Source organism: Pongo abelii, chromosome 15, assembly GCF_028885655.2.
Source record: "Pongo abelii isolate AG06213 chromosome 15, NHGRI_mPonAbe1-v2.0_pri, whole genome shotgun sequence".
NCBI classification, from domain to species: Eukaryota; Metazoa; Chordata; class Mammalia; order Primates; family Hominidae; genus Pongo; species Pongo abelii.
Window position 1 is genome coordinate 27158453 of NC_072000.2, and position 22080 is coordinate 27180532.

At 48.7% G+C, this 22080-nt stretch overlaps 1 protein-coding gene across 3 annotated transcripts; it reads left to right on the forward strand.

Moving 5' to 3' along the window:
• The first annotated feature begins 3219 nt into the window (after positions 1-3219).
• On the forward strand, positions 3220-18728 carry DHRS2 (dehydrogenase/reductase 2). Of its 3 annotated transcripts, none has more exons than XM_009248940.4 (9): positions 9368-9877; positions 11912-12089; positions 12264-12441; positions 12882-12983; positions 16239-16306; positions 17198-17249; positions 17496-17630; positions 17917-17972; positions 18232-18728. In XM_009248940.4, exons 2-9 carry the CDS (start codon positions 11950-11952, stop codon positions 18341-18343), a joined length of 843 nt encoding a protein of 280 aa, XP_009247215.1. In that variant the 5' UTR covers positions 9368-9877; positions 11912-11949; the 3' UTR covers positions 18344-18728. The 3 variants fall into 3 exon arrangements, with proteins under 3 accessions (XP_024087397.3, XP_009247215.1, XP_054386940.1); XM_054530965.2 differs by having other exon boundaries at positions 9409-9877; positions 17496-17582; XM_024231629.3 differs by lacking the exons at positions 9368-9877; positions 16239-16306; positions 17198-17249; ... (1 more) ...; positions 17917-17972; positions 18232-18728 and adding exons at positions 3220-3340; positions 14763-15537.
• Positions 18729-22080: the final 3352 nt, after the last annotated feature.

A 22080-nucleotide genomic window follows, 5' to 3' on the forward strand; every position in this document is an offset into this window, starting at 1 on the left:
TGAGTTTTTTTCCCTGCAATTTAGACTGACCTTGCTTATTCCTGTGAACCAACCAGTGATCTCTGGCTGCAGCTCAGAAGAAACAAGAGGGATGGGCCATCAAGCTCCAGATGATCCTCAGTGAGGAATACCATCCTCTCAATATTCAGGAGTCACCCTTCTACAGAGGACCCCTAGAATGCTCATCAGTGGACACAACAGAGGTGGAATTCTGCCCCTGCCTCCCTTGGACCTGGCTGAATACTGCTTTCACCAACCCATGGAGCCACCCTGCCCTGACAGCTAGCAAGAGGCCAAGACTCACAGAACAACCACCACCACCACTGCCCATCTGTCAGCAGGAGGTAGCTATAAAAGACTGATCTTTGTCCATTTTCCCCAAAGAATTGGGAGTTTTGGATGAACTCTTGATGGGGGAAGTGTTTACAGTAGGTAGTCAGGTAGACATGAACAGGATAGGAGAGGCCCCCCACCCACCCAGGAATGTCAGGAGACCATCAGGTGATGGTCAGACAATTGTTATACTGTCTCGCTAAAATAATAATTGGTCACAGCTGATGCCAGGGAAAGGCTGTCTCCCAATAGATAGAAACACCTGAAGCTGGTGATCAGCAGCTTCTTGATAAGATCTCAGGAGTTGGGTGAGTGGGCTCAAGCATGCACATCAAAAGGCAAAATGTTGGAGTTTAGTATATGACCTTCTTCTAGGAACACTTGACTGGTAAAGAAAGAATGCCTCAAGTGAGCATGTGTACAACTCCAGTAAACACACTGTGCATGCAGCCCCCTTCCAAGTGCTGGCAGGCCACTGTGCATGCAGACAGCCCATCCCAAGGTAAGAATCAGGGGAGAAGTAACACAACCCCGGAAGCTTGGCAACATATAAGACACCAAGTCAAAGGTCAAACTGGGCACTTGATCTCTCAAGTCACCTGCTTGGCCCTCTTCTAAGTGCACTTTACTTTCTTTCGTTCCTGCACTAAAGCTTTTTAACAAACTTTCACTCCTGTTCAAAAAGTTCCCCCAGTTTCTCACTCTGCCTTGTGCCCCTCAGTCGAATTCTTTCTTCTGAAGAGGCAAAAACTGAAGTTGCTGCAGACCCATATGGATTTGCTGTTGCTAACATACTTTGGTGCAATGTGACTCATATGTTCCCTAGTGGTAACGTCTTCAGGTCTCAGATCCTGATAGGGACTAGAAAGCTCTGGAATTCTCTCTGCAACAAAAGATTACATCAGGGACAGAACTCACTCCTAGCTGAAGAGTGACTCAATTATTAGGTCGGTGCAAACATAATTGCAGTTTTTGCATTGTTGAAATTTGCCGTTTGATATTGGAATACATTCTTAAATAAATATGCTTATGTTGGCTGGGCACGGTGGCTCACGCCTGTAATCCCAGCATTTTGGGAGGCCAAGGCAGGCAGATCACGAGGTCAGGGGATAGAGACCATCCTGGCTAACATGGTGAAACCCCATCTCTACTAAAAATACAAAACAAAATTAGCCGGGCATGGGGGCAGGTGCCTGTAGTCCCAGCTACTCAGGAGGCTGAGGCAGGAGAATGGCATGAACCCAGGAGGCAGGGCTTGCAGTGAGCCAAGATCACACCACTGCAATCCAGCCTGGGCGACAGAGTGCGACTCCGTCTCAAAAAAAAAAAGAAAAATATATATATATGCGCTTATGTTATATATCATTTTAATGTGCATTTCTTGCTTTGCATTTGTTTTTGCTAAGGACTTGTTACTTGCTGTTTATTTTATACTTATTTTAGACTATGGAAATGGTGTTAGGCAAAAAGCAAATTTGAGCGATTTTCTTGAGTTCAAAATGGGTTGTAAAGCAGTGGAGACAACTCACATCATCAACAATGCATTTGGCCCAGGAACTGCTAACAAATGTACAGTGCAGTGGTGGTTCAAGAAGTTTTGCAAAGGAGATGAGAGCCTTGAAGATGAGGAGTGTAGTGGCCAGCCATTGGAAGTTGATGACAAATTGAGAGCAATTATCCAAGCTGATCCTCTTACAACTGCACTAGAAGTTGCTGACCATTCTACATTCAGCATTTGAAGCAAATTGGAAAGGTGAAAAAGCTCAATAAATGGGTGCCTCATGAGCTGACTCAAAGTCAAAAAAATTATTGTTTTAAAGTATCATCTTCTCTTATTCTCTGCAACAACAGTGAACCACTATCCAGTTGAATCGTGATGTGCAATGAAAAGTGAATTTTATATGACAACCAGCAATGACCAGCTCAGTGGTTGGACTGAGAAGAAGCTCCAAAGCACTTACCAAAGCCAAACTTGCACCAAAAAAAGGCCATGGTCACTGTTTGGTGGTCTGCTGGTCGGATCCACTACAGCTTTCTGAATCCTGGCAAAACCATTACTTCTGAGAAGAATGCTCAGCAAATTGATGAGATGCACTGAAAACTGCAACACCTGCAGCAGGCATCGGTCAACAGAAAAGGCCCAGTTTTCCATGACAATGTCCAACCACTCATTGCACAACCAACATTTCAGAAGTTGAATTAATTGGGCTTTGAAGTTTTGCCTCATCTGTCATATTCACCTGACCTCCCACCAACTGACTATCACTTCTTCAAGTATCTCGACAACTTTTTGCAGGGAAAACACTTCCACAACCAGCAGGATGCAGAAAATGCTTTCCAAGAGTTTGCTGAATCCTGAAGCATGGATTTTTATGCTACAGGAATAAATAAACTTATTTCTCATTGGCAAAAATGTGTTGATTGTAATGGTTCCTATTTTTATTACTAAAGATGTGTTTGAGCCTAGTTATAATGATTTAAATAATTTAATTATTATATTATTATTATATTATTAATACTATATAATTAGTCATATTCTGCATTCCAAACCCTTTCTTTGAAAACTCCTATGTTCCCTCCACAAATTGAAGAGTGGAATTGCTTTCTACTCTTCCCCTGCTAGCATGGATAATAAAGACATCTTGCTCCCTCTTATCGTAACTATTCTTATTTTGACTTCTTTCCACAAGCAGCAAGCAGCTGGACTCTTTTGCTGGTTATGCTTGTTAAGTGGTATGTGCAGCATTCTGCAGAATATTACTCAGACAACAAGTCCTGCACTTCCCCTAGGTTTCCTCCCAAAGTGTGGGTGAGGCCTTTTCTGAAACCCTCCTCCAACCTTTCTGAATTCTGGGGCTATAAATTCCAGGAATCTTTGAGTTGTTCAGATAGAATCTGCAGTGCCTGAAATCCAGCCTGCTGCTTACTCACATCCTCATACTCAGCTGCAGACTGTCTGACAGAAGGGCTGCCAACCTGCACTCCGGACAGACAGGTGCACAGCCAGGTAAGCCTGGGCCAGCATCACACTGCCTAGGGCAGGCATGATGTGGCTCAGGCTGGGGCTGCCTTGCCTCACTGCCTTGGGTTGGGTCTATAATGACTGGAACTGCCCATCTTCACTCCTGTTTACTTTTCATGTTGATGCTTCTTTCTTCCTGCCTCTATGTCTGCAGCTCAGTCTGTTTCTTCTTTGATTATCAATACAAAGCTCTTGGGGCTATCAAAGTCCTTTGGACCACCCATGTTAACTCCTTATTTTACTGTGATACAGATGGAGGCAAGAGGGGAACAGACTTGCCCAAGATCACACAGCTTCTGCTGATATCTCCTTAGTGCTGATGAAAAAGAGTCAAACTGTAAAATATTTGAAGAGATTTATTCTGAGCCAAATGTGAGGACCATGACCCATGACACAGGTCCAGGAGGTCCTGAGAATATATTCCCAAGGTGGTTGGGTTGCAGCTTGATTTTATACATCTTAGGAGAACAGAAGCTACAGGCAGAGACATAAATCAATACATGTAAGGATTACATTGTTTTGGCACAGAAAGGCAGGATATCTTGAAGTGGGGGCTTCCAGGTCACAGGTAGATTTAAAGATTTTCTGATTGGCAAGTGGTTGAAAGGGTTAAGCTCTGCCTAAAGAGTTGAGGTCAATAGAAAGAAATGTTTGTAGTTAAGGGGAGTTGTGGAAGCCAAGGTTCTTGTTATGTAGATGAAGCCTCCAGGTAGTAGGCGTCATAGATAATAGATTGTAAATATTTTTTATTGGACCCTAAAAGGTGCCACACTCTTAGTTAAATCTCTCTTGGATCAGGAAAAGACCTGGAAAGGGAAGGGGATTTTCTATAGGATGTAAATTTTCCTCACAAGAGACAGCATTGCAGGGCCATTTCAAAAAATGTCAAAGAAATGCATTTTGATGTAAAATACTTCAGTTTTTTTCAGGACCTGCTATCTGTCACGTGATGCTATACTAGAGTCAGGTTAGAATTTGGTATCTTATTGCTACAAAGTCTGTTTTTTCAGCCCTAAGATCTCCATTTTAATGTTAATGCTGGTCAGTCGTGCCTGAACTCAAAAGGGAGGAGGGTATAATGAGGCATGTCCAACCCTGCATTCCCATCATGGCCTGCACTGGTTTTTTAGGTTGACTTTGGAATGCCCTTTGCCAAGCAGAGGAGTGCTTTCAGTTGGTTGGGGAGCTTAGAATTTTATTTCCTGTTTACATTATTCTCTTTTCTGATTTTCAATATTTCTAACTCTTCCATGTCTCTCATTCTTTCTCCTCTAATCTTTCTTTTCTTCCTCCACCCCCTGACCCCTTTCCTTTTCCCTTCTCTTCTCTCTTTGGACCAGTGCTCAAGGCCATTCACCTCCAAGATGGGACTAGGTTAAGGGTGTGCCCATTCAGCTTCCTCACCCCAAAATTTGGGCATCTGAATTGATCAGCATGGAAAGGGGTATCAGAGTGGGCAGTACCAGGCTCAGGGACCATTCTAAGCTCCCAGGACCTGTGGTCAATTCTGCTCCAACTGACCCAGCTGACTGTTTTGGGGAAAGCATAAGTGAGTGGGGTAGGGTGAACTAGAGGCCTTGGAAGCTGGTAACTCTTCCCATCCTCCCAGGCAAAAGAGGGGCTTTGCATGGGAAGGGGAAGCAGGGGAGACAGAGGAGGCCTGACTTCATCTCTGCAGGTTGTTTACCTGCAACAGGCCAGGCAGAGTTGCCTTTCCTTACAATAGGTTAGCTTTCCTGCAAACCACACTGAGGCAAGTTTAGACAAGCAGGGCTTGGTGAGAACTGTTAGAGGCCAGAAAGGGGACAGCCAGACTTGCTGAGATAGGAACACTTCTCACAGGTGCTGTTACTCTAGCCTTCCAGCAGGGGGCGTCCTGTCCCGACAAAAGGTGAGTCCTCTTTTTCCTGCTGTCCTCCCAGCCAAGGAGACTGGATTCCTCTCAACCTCAAAAGGGGGTTAATCTGTGCTGGCAGCGGAAGGAGAGGAGTTCCCTAGGGGGGGCATAACAATGTTCAGAATCTGGTGTCCTGTTTAGAAAAGGTAGACCGATCAGGAGCTGAAACCCCTTGTCTCCACGTAATGCAAGGCTGTAAATATGACCTTGCAGGAAGGGGAGAGGCGTGTGAGAGAGTAAGCGAGAGCAACAGCAGGCAGAGTGGAAGCTGCTGGGAGGAAAGAGAGAGGAGGTCTAGGACCTACAAAGATTGTTTTTGGAAATACAATATCAGAAGAGATATAAATCAGAAATCAAGGCTTCCTTCCCAAAGGAAAGCATTTGGTCGCCTGCATTTTGACACTGAGTACAGACTGATATTTAACAGACAGTTTCTTCACAATTCCTGAGCAGCACCCATTCACTTATAATTTATAAATACAGACCCCTAACTCGAGGGAACTGAGTTATGCAAGGGTTGCTAAGGAACAAGGGAGATGCAGTAGGTAAGGCAGGGGTTGCTTAGTAACCAGGAGTCCCTTGGTGGTGGAGCGGCCAGAGCATGTCTGGAACTGATGAGGGTCTGTAGACAATCATCCCATGTCAGAGCCTCCTGAAAGTTCACATCTGTTGGCTCCTTGGCCCAGAGTTGCGAGAGCCTGCCTCTCTTCACCTTCCTGGCACTGTCCTGTCCCACATGAAAAGTACACTCCTAAGTCCCTGAGTGCCCTGCTAACTAACCCCTTGCTGGAACCACTCCTTCCCTCCCTCTCTCAACAGGAAGCTCATCAGATTCTTTCATTAGAGTAGGGGATGGCAGGCCAATGGGAATCCCACATAGGGGAAGGCAGGAGCCTCTGGGCTAACATGAATGTGGAGCTGGGAAATTAGGATTTGGGTGAAAGAGGGTCTCCTAGACAAGCATCCCTGGCATTTTCCAGTTCATGGTGAAATATCTTCATACCTGAGTCTCCCATGCCAGATCCTATCCCTGCCTTCACATCTGCGCATAGCTACAGAGGCACACCCTTCCCTTCTGAAGGGCCTCCTGAGGGCACAGGTCTCCACACAGCAGCCTGGATGTCTGTGGCTAGTTTAACTGGCTCAGCTCCACAGACCTCCCTTCAGAGAGCTTCAATCAGCACCGGCCTGCTGGAGTCATTCAGAACTGCAGTCTGCTTTCTCAGGCATGAGCCCCCCATTCTCTGTATTCCAGGCACATAGGCATCCCTGCTCTCTCCCAAACACCCTGGACATCCACACCCTCCATTCTTCCTCTCAGCCTGTTCCCCTTGACAGGAGGATCTATCCTGTTGCTGTCCCTGTCAAAATCCTCCTGTCTTGCAGGTCCTATCTACCTGCAACTTTCCCAGCCTGATTAGCTCACCAGCCTTATTGAGCACTCCTGTGTTTCAAGCCCTGGGCCCCAAGAGGGAGGAGTGGAGCCTGTGTTCAAGGAACTCACATGACACTCATTACTGATCCTCTGTTTCCTGGCTAGGATACTCCATGAAAGCCCTCTGTGAACTGAATGTTTAAAATCAGAAAGTTTTGCTTATTTAAAGCAAAGCCCTTTGCATAGAACAACTTTGAGAAAGTATCTGAGATGCTGGCAAATTTTCTTCTGAGAAGGGAATTGGAGGATTTAATTTTTGAATTAAGTTTTAAGCTGCTTGAATTTTAAAATTTACCATGAGCAGGTAATCTTTACTTTTAAACTTTTAAATTGTGAATTATAACACATATGTAAAAAGTATACACATACATAGGTGTATAATATATCTTCATGGACATCATGTAGGCATCACTTGCTTATCAAATACAACATTGCCAGCACCCTAGAAGCTCTTTAGTTTGCCCCTTCTTTTTTTTTTTGAGATGGAGTCTCCCTCTGTCACCTAGGATGGAGTGCAGTGGTGCAATCTTGGTTCACTGCAACCTCCAACTCCTGGGTTCAAGCGATTCTTCTGCCTCAGTCTTCCAAGTAGCTGGGACTATAGACATGCGCCACCACACCTGGCTAATTTTTGTATTTTTAGTAGAGATGAGGTTTCACCATGTTGGCTAGGCTGGTCTCCATCTCCTGACCTCAGTGATCCACCTGCCTTGGCCTCCAAAGTGCTGGGATTACAGGCATGAGCCACCGTGCCTAGCCTGTTTGTACCTTCTTAATCATAACTGCCTCCCCACAGCTCTACTGCGGAAATACCCACTCTCCTGACTTTTGTGGTGATCACTGCCCTGCATTTCTCTGTATTTTTGTCATCTGTTTGCCTTCTTAAGCAATATATAATTGTTTTACCTGTTGTTGAAACTTGTGGACGCACACAATATGTATTCTTTTGTGTCTGACTTCTTTTACTCAACAATTTATTTTTTAAGATTCCTTTATGTTGTTCAGTGTGGCTTCAGCTCATTCATTTTCATTATTGTATAGTATTCCATTATAGAAATGCAACACAATTTGTTTATCCATTCCACTGTTATAGGCATATAGACTTTGATATGGTTTAGATCTGTGTCCCTGCCCAAATCTCATGTCGAATTGTAATCCCCAATGTTGGAGGAGGGGGCCTAGTGGAAGGTGATTGGATCATGGGGGCATATTTCCCCTTGCTGCTCTTGTGATAGTGAGTGAGTTCTCATGAGATCTGGTTGTTTGGAAGTGTGTAGCACCTCCCCCTTTGCTCTCACTTCCTCCTGCTCCAGCTGTGTAAGGCCTGCCTGCTTCATTTCACCTTCTGCCTTAATTGTAAGTTTCCTGAGGCCTTCCCAGCCATGCTTCCTGTACAGCCTGTGGAATCGTGAGTCAATTAAACCTCTTTTCTTTATAAATTACCCAGTCTCAGTTAGTTCTTTTTTTTTTTTTTTTTTTTTGAGACAGGGTCTTGCTCTGTCTCCCAGGCTGGAGTACGGTGGTGCAATCTCAGCTCACTGCAGCCTTGACCTCCTGGGCTCAAGCAATTGTCCCATCTTAGTCTCCCGAGTAGCTATGACTACAGGCACGCACCACCACACCCAGCTAATTTTTGTAGAGACAGGGTTTCACCTTGTTGCCCAGGCTGGTCTCAAACTCCTGAGCTCAAGGGATCTGCCCATCTTGGCCTTCCAAAGTACTGGGATTACAGGTGTGAACTGCCATGCCTGGCCTCAGGTAGTTCTTTATAGCAGTGTGAAAACAAACATACAGACTTGTTTCCAGTTTGGAACATTCTAAGCAGGGTTCTGTGAACATGTGTGTACAGTCTCTTGGTGCACACATGACCTCCTTTCTGCAGGATGCGAGTTCCCTCTACAGAGTCAGAGATCTGTATTTTCAACTTCTCCGTATAATGCCAAATCATTTCCCAAAGTGATTGTACTTACCCTCTATCCAGCAGTGAATGAGAGTTTCTGTTGATTTTGCTTTTTCAACTAGAAGTGAGAGGTGACAATGTACTAGCAGCCCTTGCTCACTCTTGGTGCCTCCTCGGCCTCCACATCCACTCTGGCTGTGCTCAAGGAGCCCTTCAGCCTGCCAATGCACTGTGGGGGCCCCTCTCTGGGGCTGGCCAAGGCTGGAGCCGGCTCCCTCTGCTCGCCAGGAGGTGTGGAGGGAGAGGCGCTGGCAGGAGCCCACGCTGTACAGGGCACTCACCGGCCAGCAGGGGCTCTGTGGGCTGGCCAGCTCCAGCTGGGCTTGACTGGGGGATGAGCTCCCTCTGGGCTGCTGGAGTGCCTGGGCTAGGTGCCGCAAAGTCCTGCAGTGAGTGCCATTGAGAGGTGAAGCTGGCTGGGCTACTGGGTCTGGTGGGGACCTGGAGAACTTTTCTGTCTAGCTAAAGGTTTGTAAATGCACCAATCAGCACTCTGTGTCTAGCTAAAGGTTTGTAAATGCACCAATCTGCACTCTGTGTCTAGCTAATCTGGTGGGGACTTGGAGAACTTTTGTGTCTAGTGAAAGGATTGTAAATGCATCAATCAGCACTCTGTGTCTAGCTAAAGGTTTGTAAACACACCAGTCAGCACTCTGTCAAAATGGACCAATCAGCTCTCTGTAAAACAGACCAATCAGCTCTCTGTAAAATGGACCAATCAGCTCTCTGTAAAATGGACCAATCAGCAGGATGTGGGTGTGGCCAGTTAAGGGAATAAAAGCAGGCTGCCTGAGCCGGCAGTGGCAACCTGCCCTGGTTCCCTTCTATCCTGTGGAAGCTTTGTTCTTTTGGTCTTCATAATAAATATTGCTGCTGCTCACTCGTTGGGTCCGTGCCACCTTTAAGAGCCATAACACTCACCACAAAGGTCTGCAACTTCACTCCTGAGGCCAGCAAGACCACGAATCCACCGGGAGGAATGAACAACTCTGGACACACCATCTTTAAGAACCGTAATACTCACCGTGAGGGTCCACAACTTCATTCTTGAAGTCAGTGAGGCCAAGAACCCACCAATTCTGGATGCATTTTGGTGACCTTGAAGGGACTATCACCTATCGCCAAGCAGTGAGGCTATTGCCAATCAGTGAGACTATCGCCAAGTGGTGAGATCATCACCAAGCGGTGAGACCATCACCAAGCGGTGAGACACTCGCCTATTGCCAAGTGGTGAGTACCATCAGACCCCTTTCACTTGCTATTCTGTCCTATTTTTCCTTAGAATTCGGTGGCTAAATACTGGGCACCTGTTGGCCAGTTAAAAGTGACTAGCGCAGCCGCTGGACTAAAGACGTGGGTGTCAGGCTTTCTGGGAAAGGGATCTCTAACAACCCCTGGCTCTGCGGAGTTGGGAGCATTGGTTTGCCTGGAACCAGCTTCCGTTTTTCCTGTACTTCTGGGCTGAGCTGAGGGTCAACAGAGAGGAAAGCCATTCAGCTCCAGGGTCCCCACAACAAGTTGGTTGACCCTGCGGCCATGAGCAGAACTCTCAAAGGCATGTTGCCAAGTGAGACTCACCTATCTATCCTATCTATCCTGACCCTTGCTCCCTGGGTCCTAATGCCTGCCAGACAAACTTCCTCTCTCCTCTCTTCTCCAAGGCTAGTCCTGCTTCTAAAAAACCACTCCCTGTCTCTGGCACTTTTCTAGTTTCTCTTATAAGAATGATTTCTAGTAAAAATTTCAAGACTCTGTTACCTTCTTTAGACACCTGGGCTCACCAATCAGAAAGACATAATTTTTGCCCAAAGCCCAGTTCTGGGGGAACTATCTGGAATTTTAGGATCCCGCCTCAGATAAGCAGATCTAACAAAAGCTATTCCTGAAGCTAGGATATGGGGAGCCTCAGAAATTGTATCCTTCCTATTCATATAAGTGAGGACAAAAGGTGTCACTCTTCCAACCCTGGAGACCCCTTCCCTCCCTCAGGTTATGGCCCTCCACTTCATTTTTGGGGCATAACATCTTTATAGGACACGGGTAAGTTCCCAATACTAACAGGAGAATGCTTAGGACTCTAACATGTTTTCGAGAATGCATCAGTAAGGGCCACTAAATGCGATTTTTCTTGGTCCTCCTTGTGGTCTAGGAGGACAGGCAAGGGTGCAGCACTCTGTGTCTAGCTAATCGGGTGGGGACTTGGGGAACTTTTGTGTCTAGTGAAAGGATTGTAAATGCACCAATCAGCACTCTGTGTCTAGCTAAAGGTTTGTAAACACACCAGTCAGCACTCTGTCAAAATGGACCAATCAGCTCTCTGTAAAACAGACCAATCAGCTCTCTGTAAAATGGACTAATCAGCAGGATGTGGGTGGGGCCAGATAAGGGAATAAAAGCAGGTCACCTGAGCCAGCAGCAGCAACCCGCTTGAGTCCCCTTCCACACTGTGGAAGTCTTGTTCTTTCACTCTTTGCAATAAATCTTGCTTTGCTGCTGCTCACTCTTTGAGTCCGCACTGCCTTTAAGAGCTGTAACACTCACCACAAAGGTCTGCAACTTCACTCCTGAGGCCAGTGAGACCACAAACCCTCCAGAAGGAATAAACAACTCCAGACGCACTGCCTTTAAGGGCTGTAACACTCACAGCGAAGGTCTGCAGCTTCACTCCTGAAGCCAGCAAGACCACAAACCCACTGGGAGGAATGAACAACTCTGGACAGGAGGAATGAACAACTCCAGACACACCATCTTTAAGAACTCTAACACTCATTGTGAGGGTCCGTGGCTTCATTCTTGAAGTCAGCGAGACCAAGAACCCACCAATTCCAGACACAGAAGCAGCTAATTAATAACTGGTATAATTATTTGTTGGTGCCTGGCATCTCATTTAACTGGGAAGCTGCATGGGTGGGGTCCAGGGCTGAGTCTGTGGTTTACTAAGGTGTCCCCACCTCTACTGCCCAGTGCTTGACACATTGCCAGTGCTCAATGTTTGCTATGCAATGAATGGAAAAATCACCCTTGTCTAATGAATGTTGAGTCTCACATTTTAATTTGTGAATAATTTCTCCAGTTTTATAGCTTAGGAGTTTTCATGGATTGCTTTCCTGACCTGAGGTTCACATGTTTGAAATTTACCCTAACCAGCCTGACTCTCTGCCACTCTCTGTTGCTGGCCTTGTCTGTCTGGAGGAAGGAGGAGGGTAGATTACCTTCTTACTCACTGAGGCATCAGTGATAAGTGAAATTGATTCTTTCCCCCAGGCCTGATTCAGCAGGAAGCATCTCAGAAACCAACCACTATGCTGCCAGCAGTGGCCCGGGGCTACCGGGGCTGGTTTCATCCCTGTGCTAGGCTTTCTGTGAGGATGAGCAGCACTGGGATAGACCGGAAGGGCATCCTGGCTAACCGGGTAGCCGTGGTCACGGGGTCCACCAGTGGGTGAGTGCTGGATTGCCCATGGGTCCTGGCCCCTCACAGGGTCCTTGTGGCTTCCACAAGGACTCAGGGTTTTAAAGCAAGACCCAGCCTTATTTGCTGATTTCCAGAGCTGGGTAGAGGAACGACAGTGGGGAGAGGCTGAGGCTGACTTGTGTCCTCCATCTCTGCATCCAGGATCGGCTTTGCCATGGCCCGGCGTCTGGCCCGGGATGGGGCCCACGTGGTCATCAGCAGCCGGAAGCAGCAGAATGTGGACCGGGCCGTGGCCGAGCTGCAGGGGGAGGGGCTGAGTGTGGCGGGCATCGTGTGCCACGTGGGGAAGGCTGAGGACCGGGAGCAGCTGGTGGCCAAGGTAAGGGGGCAGGCGGTGGAAGGACACAGAGAGGGGAACATGCAGAACCTTTCCTTCACTGCTCAGCCCTGGGGGTGGGGGGCGTCTAGAATATGTCCTGAGACCATGACTGCACCCAGGCTGCCCAAGCTAACCTCGCTACCCAGAAGGTCCCTCAGGAAAGTGACCTGTTCGTGAGAGGACCCTCACCCCACCCTCAGGCCCTGGGAGAATCATTGTGGAGGAGGAGTCTGAAGGGGTGAGGGAGGTCCCCAGAGGGACTCCTGGAGGAGACCTTCCTCTCTCAGTGCCTGGCCCCAGGAGCCTGCCCTTGGGACACCTAGGTCATTTTCCTCTAGAAGCTCTGCAAGCTTTGCCTGAAGGCCCTATGACCTGGGCTGCCCTGGGAGGGATAGTCCGCCTCAGGCCATCTCCACACTCACCCAATCCCCTCTCTGCAGGCCCTGGAGCACTGTGGGGGTGTCGACTTCCTGGTGTGCAGCGCAGGGGTCAACCCTCTGGTGGGGAGCACTCTGGGGACCAGTGAGCAGATCTGGGACAAGGTGAGAGGCCTCCCCTGGGGAGGTGGCTGAGGGCCTGATGCCAGTTCTGCGCTGGGCTCCAGCATGCCTGTGCCCACCAAGACTCTCTGTTTCCCTCCAGAGGTTACAGGAGAAGCAGGCCCTGGGTGGTAGTCCTGCCTGGCCAGCTGTCTCCCAAAATGTGCCCGGATGCTACTTTCTGGCTTGTTGGTTCTTAAATCTGGCCCCCACACTTTCTGCTTTGTTTTCTCTTCTCATCACTTTTGCATTTAATCATTCAGCAGATATTTATTGCTGTTTTCCAGGCACCACCATTCCAGGCTCTAGGGATACAGCTGTGAATGGTTAGTCAGAGTCTCTCTGTAAGAGTCAAACACTTCAGTATGGTACACCCTTTTGTAGGGGAAGATACGGATACTGTGTTTCTCTTTGGTGACCTGTGCCTCTTGCAGAGACTGTCTCTCCTAGAAGGGGGCTCCTCACTGAGTCCCATACGAACTTGCTGTCAGGACCAGATCCAGCCATCAGCATTCCGGGGGCTTAGACATCCCAGCCTGCTGCAAGTCCATTCAAGGATTCTGCCACCTTGTCCACAAGGGACTGGGAGAGACCTTGTAAAATGCCTTGAAGCTCATCTTGGGCCTAGTTGTTCCCCAACGACTTCTGTTCCCTTCACTCTCATGTTTTGTTTCCTCTTCTCTCTGCCAGAATGCATTGTGATGAATCTCATTCTTTCTGCTATTGTGAGCATTCCCCACTCTGCCCTAAGCACTGGGTCAAAGTGTTTCCTGCCTTCTGGCCTTAGTGTGTTCTGCCTTCCCTAGATCCTGCACTCTCACTTGCCAACATCATCTTTAGGCTGGCCCCTCCCTTCTATCTGCCCTTGGCTGGGTGCCCTTGGCTATGTCCTCAGAGATGATCTGAAATTTGAGCTCCCTGCAGCCCCTGCTATGCAGCTTCCCCAGGCTCTTTAGCTATGTTGTTAATGCCTCCAAAGGATCATTTGTGATTTTATAGCTGAGATTTTATTGTTGACAGTCTCCTAACCCTCCTGAATCATTTTCCTGTTTAGTGTCTCAGTTCACAGGATCATGACTCTTTTTCTCAAAACTGTTTGCAGTACTCCCTCCTGAAGCTGAGAGCAGATGCCAACAATCTGACCTTACTTTCTCTGATTCTCCCCTGTTCTCCAAGGACTTGGCCTTCAGTGAGCAATTCTGTACCACTGGACAGAAATCATTGATGACTTGTCCCTGATCACATCTGCCATCACCTCGGAGATGAAATTGTCACAAAATGAGTTTAGAATTTACTGGATGCTCTGCTTTCAACTAAATGTGTTTTCAGTAGGTGTCCTTTAAGGAGAATTCCTTACCACTCATCTTATTCTTGAGCCAGTTTTGAGGCCATCTCCAGGCAGACCCCCCTTCTTTCCAGCAGATTGGGAAACCTCTAATCTGTTAAACTACCAAAACCACATCACCTCCATCCTTCTCCTGATCCAGTGACTCCAGCGTGTGCCCTCTTTCAGGCTCATGGATAGTTCTCTGCTCAGGACTACTTGGCACACAGAGCTACTCTCTCTTACTTTCTAATGGGGCAGTTTTCTTCATTAAGGGAGGGAGTCTCACCTTTTCTTTGGCTTGGGTTTTGTTCCTGCATCTAGGAGGGGTCTTACCTCAGCCCCTCACTCAGCCTGATGCACATGGAGTATTGGAAAGATATCCTGTGGGCTGGTTGGGGTCTGTTTTGACCAGGAAACCCTTACAGCTAGCCTAATCCTCAATTCCTTCTTATTAGGGACCTCAGGGTGGTACCCCCTTCTGACATCTGGGCCACTTCTTGCAGTCATTGGGGGTCATCCCCCACACTGGTAACCTGTCATCAAATGGGCCACAGCAACATTCAGCTTAAGTATTTCTCCTTCCCACATCCAAGGGATTGAGTGGGCATGAGACTGGGGAGTGGAAAAAACAGTGAACAGTCCTGGTCAGTTGCAGATGTGCAGTCTCATTCCCTAGAGATGCAGGATGCAGCTGACCTGAATCAGGACAGATCCCTGCAGGAAGGACTCCTGGTGCCATGTCAGTCCCACCTGGCACTGCCCTAGCTCCCAGGCTCTGCCTCTGCATCTTTCCTTGCTACTTCCTCTTTCACTTCTCCCCTGTTCCCAGACCCACCAGACAGAGCTTCCAGAGTGTCAGGACCTGTGTGGCTTAGCCAAGATTCAGACTTTAGTCAAAAGCAGGATCAGTATAGACATCTAGCTCCCAGAATGGCAATTCTCTGTTGTGTCTCCCTGTTTGTATTGGCTGCAGGAAAGCTCAGAGCCAAGTCTGCAATAAACTGGTGTGTGTAGGCCCTTACAGCCTGCATTTTTGTGACCAAATAATAGAATAAATGCTCAGTCCTTATCACATGCTGTGAACTGTAGGCACCAACCTCACTCTTGCTTTTTATTATTTTTCTACACTGATTTTTCCTTTTCTCCATTTCTTCACACATAGTACCTATTTGATTTATTTTATGCTGTTGCATTGTGAGTGTGCCTTAAATTCTATGGGGACAAGGCAAGAGGACAAGCAAATGAAAGCTCAGAGAGACAAAAAAGGCTCTTCCAGAAGTCTCCCTTGCTTCTAGCACCTGCTTCCCCTCCATCAGGCTGTCTTCAGTCTTTCTCCAGAGGCCTCTGCTTACAGTGTGTTGTTGTTTTCTTAAGAGACAGGGTCTCACTCTGTCACCCAGGCTGGAGTGCAGTGGCATGATCATGGCACACTGCAGCTTCAAACTCCTGGGCTTAAGGGATCCTCCTGCCTCAGCCTCTTGAGTAGCTAGGATTACAGGTGTGCACCACCACACCAGGCCAATTATTTAAAAATCTTGTAGAGACAAGGTCTCACTATGTTGCTCAGGCTGGTCTTGAGCTTTTGGCCTTGAGTAATCCTCCCACCTTGGCCTCCTAAAGTGCTGAGCATGACCCACTGCCCTCATTCCCCATTTTCTTTAAAAGGCCTGAACATTTCCTTCCTCGTGTCAGTCCTGAACAATTCACATTTTCAGGGCTCTGCTCACAGGCCTGTGACTTAGCCTGCCTGCCTATGAAACCATTAGCAAATTAGAAATACCTCTTGCACCAGTCAGAAGGGGATTGGTTTCTCTTATATGCACATAAATTGGGTCTACTGCACAAATTACAGGGCTCCAAGTGTCTTATGAGAGCAGGACTTGGGCTGACCATGTCTCTCTGCCCTCACCCATGCTCTGCTCTGATTTCAGATCCTAAGTGTGAACGTGAAGTCCCCAGCCCTGCTGCTGAGCCAGTTGCTGCCCTACATGGAGAAGAGGTATGGCAGGGTGGGGGTGGGGACCAGTCAGAGTTGGGGACCTGAGGTGGGCACAGAAATATAGTCAGTAGCACAGCCAGTAGTGGGTAGTGGACAGAAGAGATCTGGGATCTCCACATCCCTCATCTTCTTGTCCTGCCTCACCGTCTGTGTGGCTGCCATTCCCAGTTCCAGTGGCTGCAGGATGAGAGTAGTATTCCAGGGGCCCAGGCATAGTCTCCTTGGCCTTGACATCAGCAGGTTTGGGACAAGGCTATGCTTTAATTCCTTGACCTCGTGGGCTGGTCATTGTCACCTTACCTGCTCTCTGTTCTTACCAACTTAAAACCAATGACAGGGTTAGCCCCATTCCTCTCCATAGGAAAAAGCCTGTCCCAGACCCCTCCTCATGCCTGCGCTTGGTCTCCAGGGACCCTGCCTGTGTTCCAGGTCCTGCAGATCTGACTGTACTCCTCACAGACACACCCTTAGGAACTGGCCAGGGGCTGTCTTCAGTAGAAGGAAAGTTCCTGACTGTCACTTCTGGTCTCCCTTACCCCATCTGCTCCTTAGAGGTTGCTCATTGATAGGCACTCACCATCAGCCTTGGGTGTCTCTTCACAAAGCCTGCCCTGCCCTCTCCTTCAAGCACCTGGCAAGAGGGGAAGCAGAGGATAAGGGTTCTGAGCATGGACATCGTATTTATGAGAAATAGGCATGGAATCCCAGCTCTGCCATGTATTGGCTGGTACTAGACCTTTCTGAGCCTCAGTTTTCTGAACTCTGAGATGGGGATAGTAATAGGACCTGTGTTGCTTCTGTGAGGGTTGCATCATTTAATGACTTCATGATAGTATCACCATCAGTGGTAAGCTCTTAGCTTCAGCTTCTCTTGTGTTTGTCTTGTCTCAGGAGGGGTGCTGTCATCCTGGTCTCTTCTGCTGCAGCTTATTATCCAGCAAAGGTAAGTGCTTGGTCCTTGTGCTCCTGAGTGGTATAGGGTGAGGGGCAACTTTGTTCTCTTCCTCAGAGCCTTACAGACAAAGTGCCTAGGACAGACCCCCACCATCCTCCTGCTGCCCTGGGCTGAGCTTGTCTCCATGTGGGTGAGAGGGCTGCTGGGCCTGTCAGATCCCTGTAGATGAGAAATCCAACTGATGCTTTCCCCCACTCTCCCATATCCTAATCACTCTGTCAATTCCCTTCCCAGGAGCTGGGTGTCTACAATGTCAGCAAGACAGCACTGCTGGGTCTCACTAGAACACTGGCATTGGAGCTGGCCCCCAAGGACATCCGGGTAAACTGCCTGGTTCCAGGAATTATCAAAACTGACTTCAGCAAAGTGGTGAGGATTGGGTGTGTCTTCCATCTCCCAGTCTGGCTCAGTGGGAACCCTTCCCAGTGACTAAGGGATAAAGGGGTGACTGAATCCTTAGGTCAGCATGCCTATGACTGAGGTCCTCATTGTTCTCTGAACTCAGCCATGGTGCAGTCCATCCATCCTGAGAAGATGCTCCTTCTTTTGAGAAGGGCAAAGCTGCCCTAGGTGCTCTGCCTGGTGGCCTTCCCGGGGCCCTGCCCATCTTCTTGTTTTGGTAGCACTGACTCCTTCATTTCTTCCCTTTGCCCAGTTGCATGAGAATGAGTCTTTCTGGAAGAACTTCAAGGAACGTCATCAGCTGCAGAGGCAAGTGGGGTTTGGAGACTTGCTGGTCCATATGTGGCTAGGCAGGGGCAGTTGAGTCTATTGCAAGAGCAGACCCCTCCCTGTCATCTGGCCATTCTTTTTGCTGAAATCTGGAGTCCACATGGCCCTGGAGGGTGCAAGTAGCCCGGCTGCATCCCCCTTGTTCCCCATGGAGTCCATTCCCACCTATCATCCATGAGCCCCAGAGCAGCAGAATCAGAGTACAAGATGCTTGACACTGTGTCCTTCTTCCATCCAGGATTGGGGAGTCAGAGGACTGTGCAGGAATCGTGTCCTTCCTGTGCTCTCCAGATGCCAGCTACATCACTGGGGAGAACATTGCAGTGGCAGGCTTCTCCTCTCGGCTCTGAGAGGAGTGGGGGCAGCTGTGCAGCTGTGGTCTCAGGCCCAGGAGCCTGAGGGGGTGTCTAGGTGATCATTTGGATCTGGAGGCAGAGTCTGCCATTCTTCCAGACTAGCAATTTGGGGGCTTACTCATGCTAGGCTTGAGGAAGAAGAAAAACGCTTTGGTATTCTCCTTAGGACTTATCTGCTTGTAGATTTGGCTGATCCAATCAACATGTGGGGTTCTTGGTGTGGGGCTGGGGAGCTGAAGGATTTTATGGAGCTGGTGCTTTGGAGGAACCTTAAGGGAAAGGAGTAGAAGCTCAGGCCTTTGAAGGATTTCAGCTCCTCCTCTCTGTAATTTGTGCTTTAAGCATTTTTTTCCTAAAATAAACTCAAATCTATCCCCAAGTCTGGAAGCATCTGTCAAGGGTAGAGCCCAGGGCAGCATGGTGGGAAGAGGCCTCTACCGCCAGCTGCCCTGAGCTCGTCGCAGACACACAGAGGTGGGAGTGAGTGTGCTGCCTTGCAGAAGGCTTTGTGTGTGCTCCATTATCTGAACTGCGCCTGCTGGGGGCTCAGCAAGGTGGTGGTGGGTGACAGTGGAAAGATTCTGGGGTTCTCCCAGGGGTCCTCCAGGCTAGTACTTCTTAACGTTTTCTGGGCCACACAGGCCTTTGAGAACCTAGAGAAAACAGTTATACCGAATCTTGTGCATAATTCCAGTTAGAGGAGAGTAGTCAGAGCTGAAGTTCCTCTTGGGGTGAACACATGGCTCTATCGGAAAAGGCCCTGTGTATTGTCCTGAGTCATATTCGGGGGCACCACCCTCTGTGTATGCATACTGAGGCTCAGCGCAGTGGAGGGGGAACAGTGGTCCTCGAGTCATCCGTGGCCCTGAGCACCCCTCTTGCCACCCATAAATGTTGTCCTGAACGAGTCCAGAGGGAGGAACTGAGACAAGGCTTCCAAGCTGACCCCTGGCCTTGGTCTCATGGAAGCCCTTCAACAACACCTCCTCTCCACACCAGCCGGGGACGGGTCCTTGTGGTGTGAATAGTTCAATTACAAAAGCATTTGTGCATCTTACTACAAGCTATGCATTGTGCCAGGCACCCTGGAGAACACAAACATAAATAAGACCAAACCTCCCTCCAGTTCCTTCAGTGTGGTGGGAAAACAGAAGGTAGAACACTCATCAGAAAATGAGGCAGAACATATTTATTCATTTGATACATTTATTGACTATCACTCTGTGCCAGGCACTGTTCTAGGAGCTTAGGGTATAGCAATGAACAAAACAAAATTTGCTGCCCTATGAGCTCACATGCTAGTCAGGAGAAACTACAATAAATAACAAACTATATTGTATATAGTGTTAGTAGGTACAGAATAAAAAAGATAAGGAGTAGGGCATAGAAGTTGAGGGTGTGGGGGTGGCGGGCAAGCCAGGGTAGGCACATCATATGCAAAGCATCACAGGACCACGGAGGACCATGGCTTCCAGTGAGGCTGGTGGAGGTGCCATTGGAGCTGAGACCTACGCATTAAACATAAGAACAAATTGGGTTGCAGGAATGCTGCCTTTCAGTGGGAAGGCCAGAATCTGAACAGGTGGGACTGTTAATGGTGAAGGGATAAATGGACCTCTGGAATCCTCAAGACATGGGAAGAAATATTATAGTAATGGACAAGACCAGAGTCCGGATGTGTTTTTGGCCCTCCAGATCCACTCCCCACCCTTCTCTGCCCTGCGTGGTGCCGGGCTGACCTCTGTACTGTATCATGGAGGCTCCCTTGCCCTCAGGCTTCCACTCAGGGGTAGAACTGGGGAGGGCACATGTTTCCCTGGCCCCCTCCCTGAAGGCAGTGGCTGTGTCCACCTATGACTACGGCTCCTGTGAGGCCACCCCCACCCCCCAACCACCAGCTGGCTCCCTCCTTGGTCCCTTCAGGCTAGGAATCACTGTTGCTGGTTCCTGGTGCTTCACTACCCTTTGCTGGTTCCTTTAATCTTGCCCACCTATTATTCCTTCATTTCATTCTCTTTAATTACTCCTTTGAATGTGGCCTGACAGGGGAGCCACAGCCAGGTCAGAGTGGGGCAATCCTGATAGGTTTAACTATTGAAATCTTTCTAACTACCCCAGCCAGGCTGCCCTGGCCTCTTCCTTGGATTCCTCTGGGCATTCCTATGACTCAGCAGCCAAAGGGTGAAGGGGTGACACAGCAGACTTTCCTCCTTTGTGACCCAGGCCCTGCAGTAGAGAAAAAGCAAATGCAAGCAGATCTCTGGAGGTGCCAGGGACTTGCCTGAGACCCCCTGGGCATCACCTCCCTCCTCCTGGCCTTCTACAGCCAGGCTCCCACTCCTTTCCAGGAATTCTATGGAAAGGAAGAGGAACACAGTCACTTGGAGGTGAGGGGTGATTTCTCACTGGATCAGAGACCACTTGTTACAGCTCCCCAATGTCCCTACTTCCAAAACTATTTCTGGATGTTGATGGGGGAGGGTCTTCTGGCTGAGCAGTGCCTGGCCCTGCCCACTGCTCCTTATCTTCCCACTGTCTAAGTTCTTTCCCTCCTCCTTCCTCATGGAATTGGGCCACCTCCAGCTCCTGTGCTGGGCCTCCCTAAATCCAGCTCTCCCTGCCTGGACATCTGTGCCATATCCAGGCTGCCCACCCTGGAATGTGGGCACTACCATGCATCAGCCTCAGGCCACCCATCTCCATGGGCAGCTGAAGGAATGCATTCCTATGGAAGCACACCCCTCAGCCTGGGTTCTCCAGAAAGCAGAGCCAGATGTCAAGGCTTCTGTGGCTTCTAGAGGAAGACAGGAAGAGCCAGAATTAAAATGTGGTCTCCATTCTGTAGCCCTCCATGAGTCTGGCTGTGAGTGGCATCGTCACTGCTTGGAGTAAGTCCCCTGGTGGAGTCCTTGACCCAAACCTGCCCTGACTGGGAAGTAAGATTGGGAGCCTCAGTTTCTGAGAAATGGGGGTCCCCCAAAATCCTTCCTGACTTCAAGGTGTGTGATTCTCATCTAATATTATTTGGTTGACAGCCCTCCCTCATTGAGCAAATGAGTGTGAATCCCTCCTATGGCAGTGTGCAGTGGGCATCCCAGGGTCCCAAGGGAGATTTGAACCAGCTACTGGGCTAGGTGCAACTTAGAAAGAATCAAGGCCTAACAGAAGAGTGTCTGAATTACCCAGAGCCCCATACAGGTTCCAGTGGGTGAATTTATAGTGGAATCTGGCAACATAGACACATGGTTTTTCTAGCCAAGCTCAGTAACTCCGGATTGAGGATGGAGGAAAATGGATAACGAGGTCTTCCTGGGTTTGGGACATGTCCAGGCCACAGTTCAGTGCCAGGATGTCACCTGACGTGGCCCAATGGAGGGATCCCAGTATGGGGGATGGTGGGGATCCGAATTCTTCAGTGACCCAAAAGCATAAGGTCTCAGCACTGAGGCTTCAGTCAGTGTGGGGAAGGTTCTACAGCCTGGATGAGCTGGGGAGACAGAGCAAGGTGTAGTAGGAGATGCAGCAGGCAATGGAAGGCCAAATTCTCCAGGTGAGAAGCCCAGGCCCAGAGAGGTGACTCACTCAAAGGTTCTGCAGCTCTGGAACAGCCAAGGCAGTGAATACGGCCCTGCCACTCTAGCTTCAGCACCATGACCTTCTCCTCCACTTTCAGGGGCTGAGTGCAGTGAAAGTAACCAGGTAAGATGGGACAATGTAGGCTTGCAGGAGAG

What these genes read in the sequence shown, in the direction of transcription:
- DHRS2 (XM_009248940.4), top strand. Translation starts at nt 11,950, where the DNA reads ATGCTGCCAGCAGTGGCCCGGGGCTACCGGGGCTGGTTTCATCCCTGT. An exon ending in GTCACGGGGTCCACCAGTGG is followed by an intron (nt 12,090 to 12,263) that starts GTGAGTGCTGGA and finishes CTCTGCATCCAG; the next exon opens with GATCGGCTTTGCCATGGCCC. An exon ending in GGGAGCAGCTGGTGGCCAAG is followed by an intron (nt 12,442 to 12,881) that starts GTAAGGGGGCAG and finishes CCCTCTCTGCAG; the next exon opens with GCCCTGGAGCACTGTGGGGG.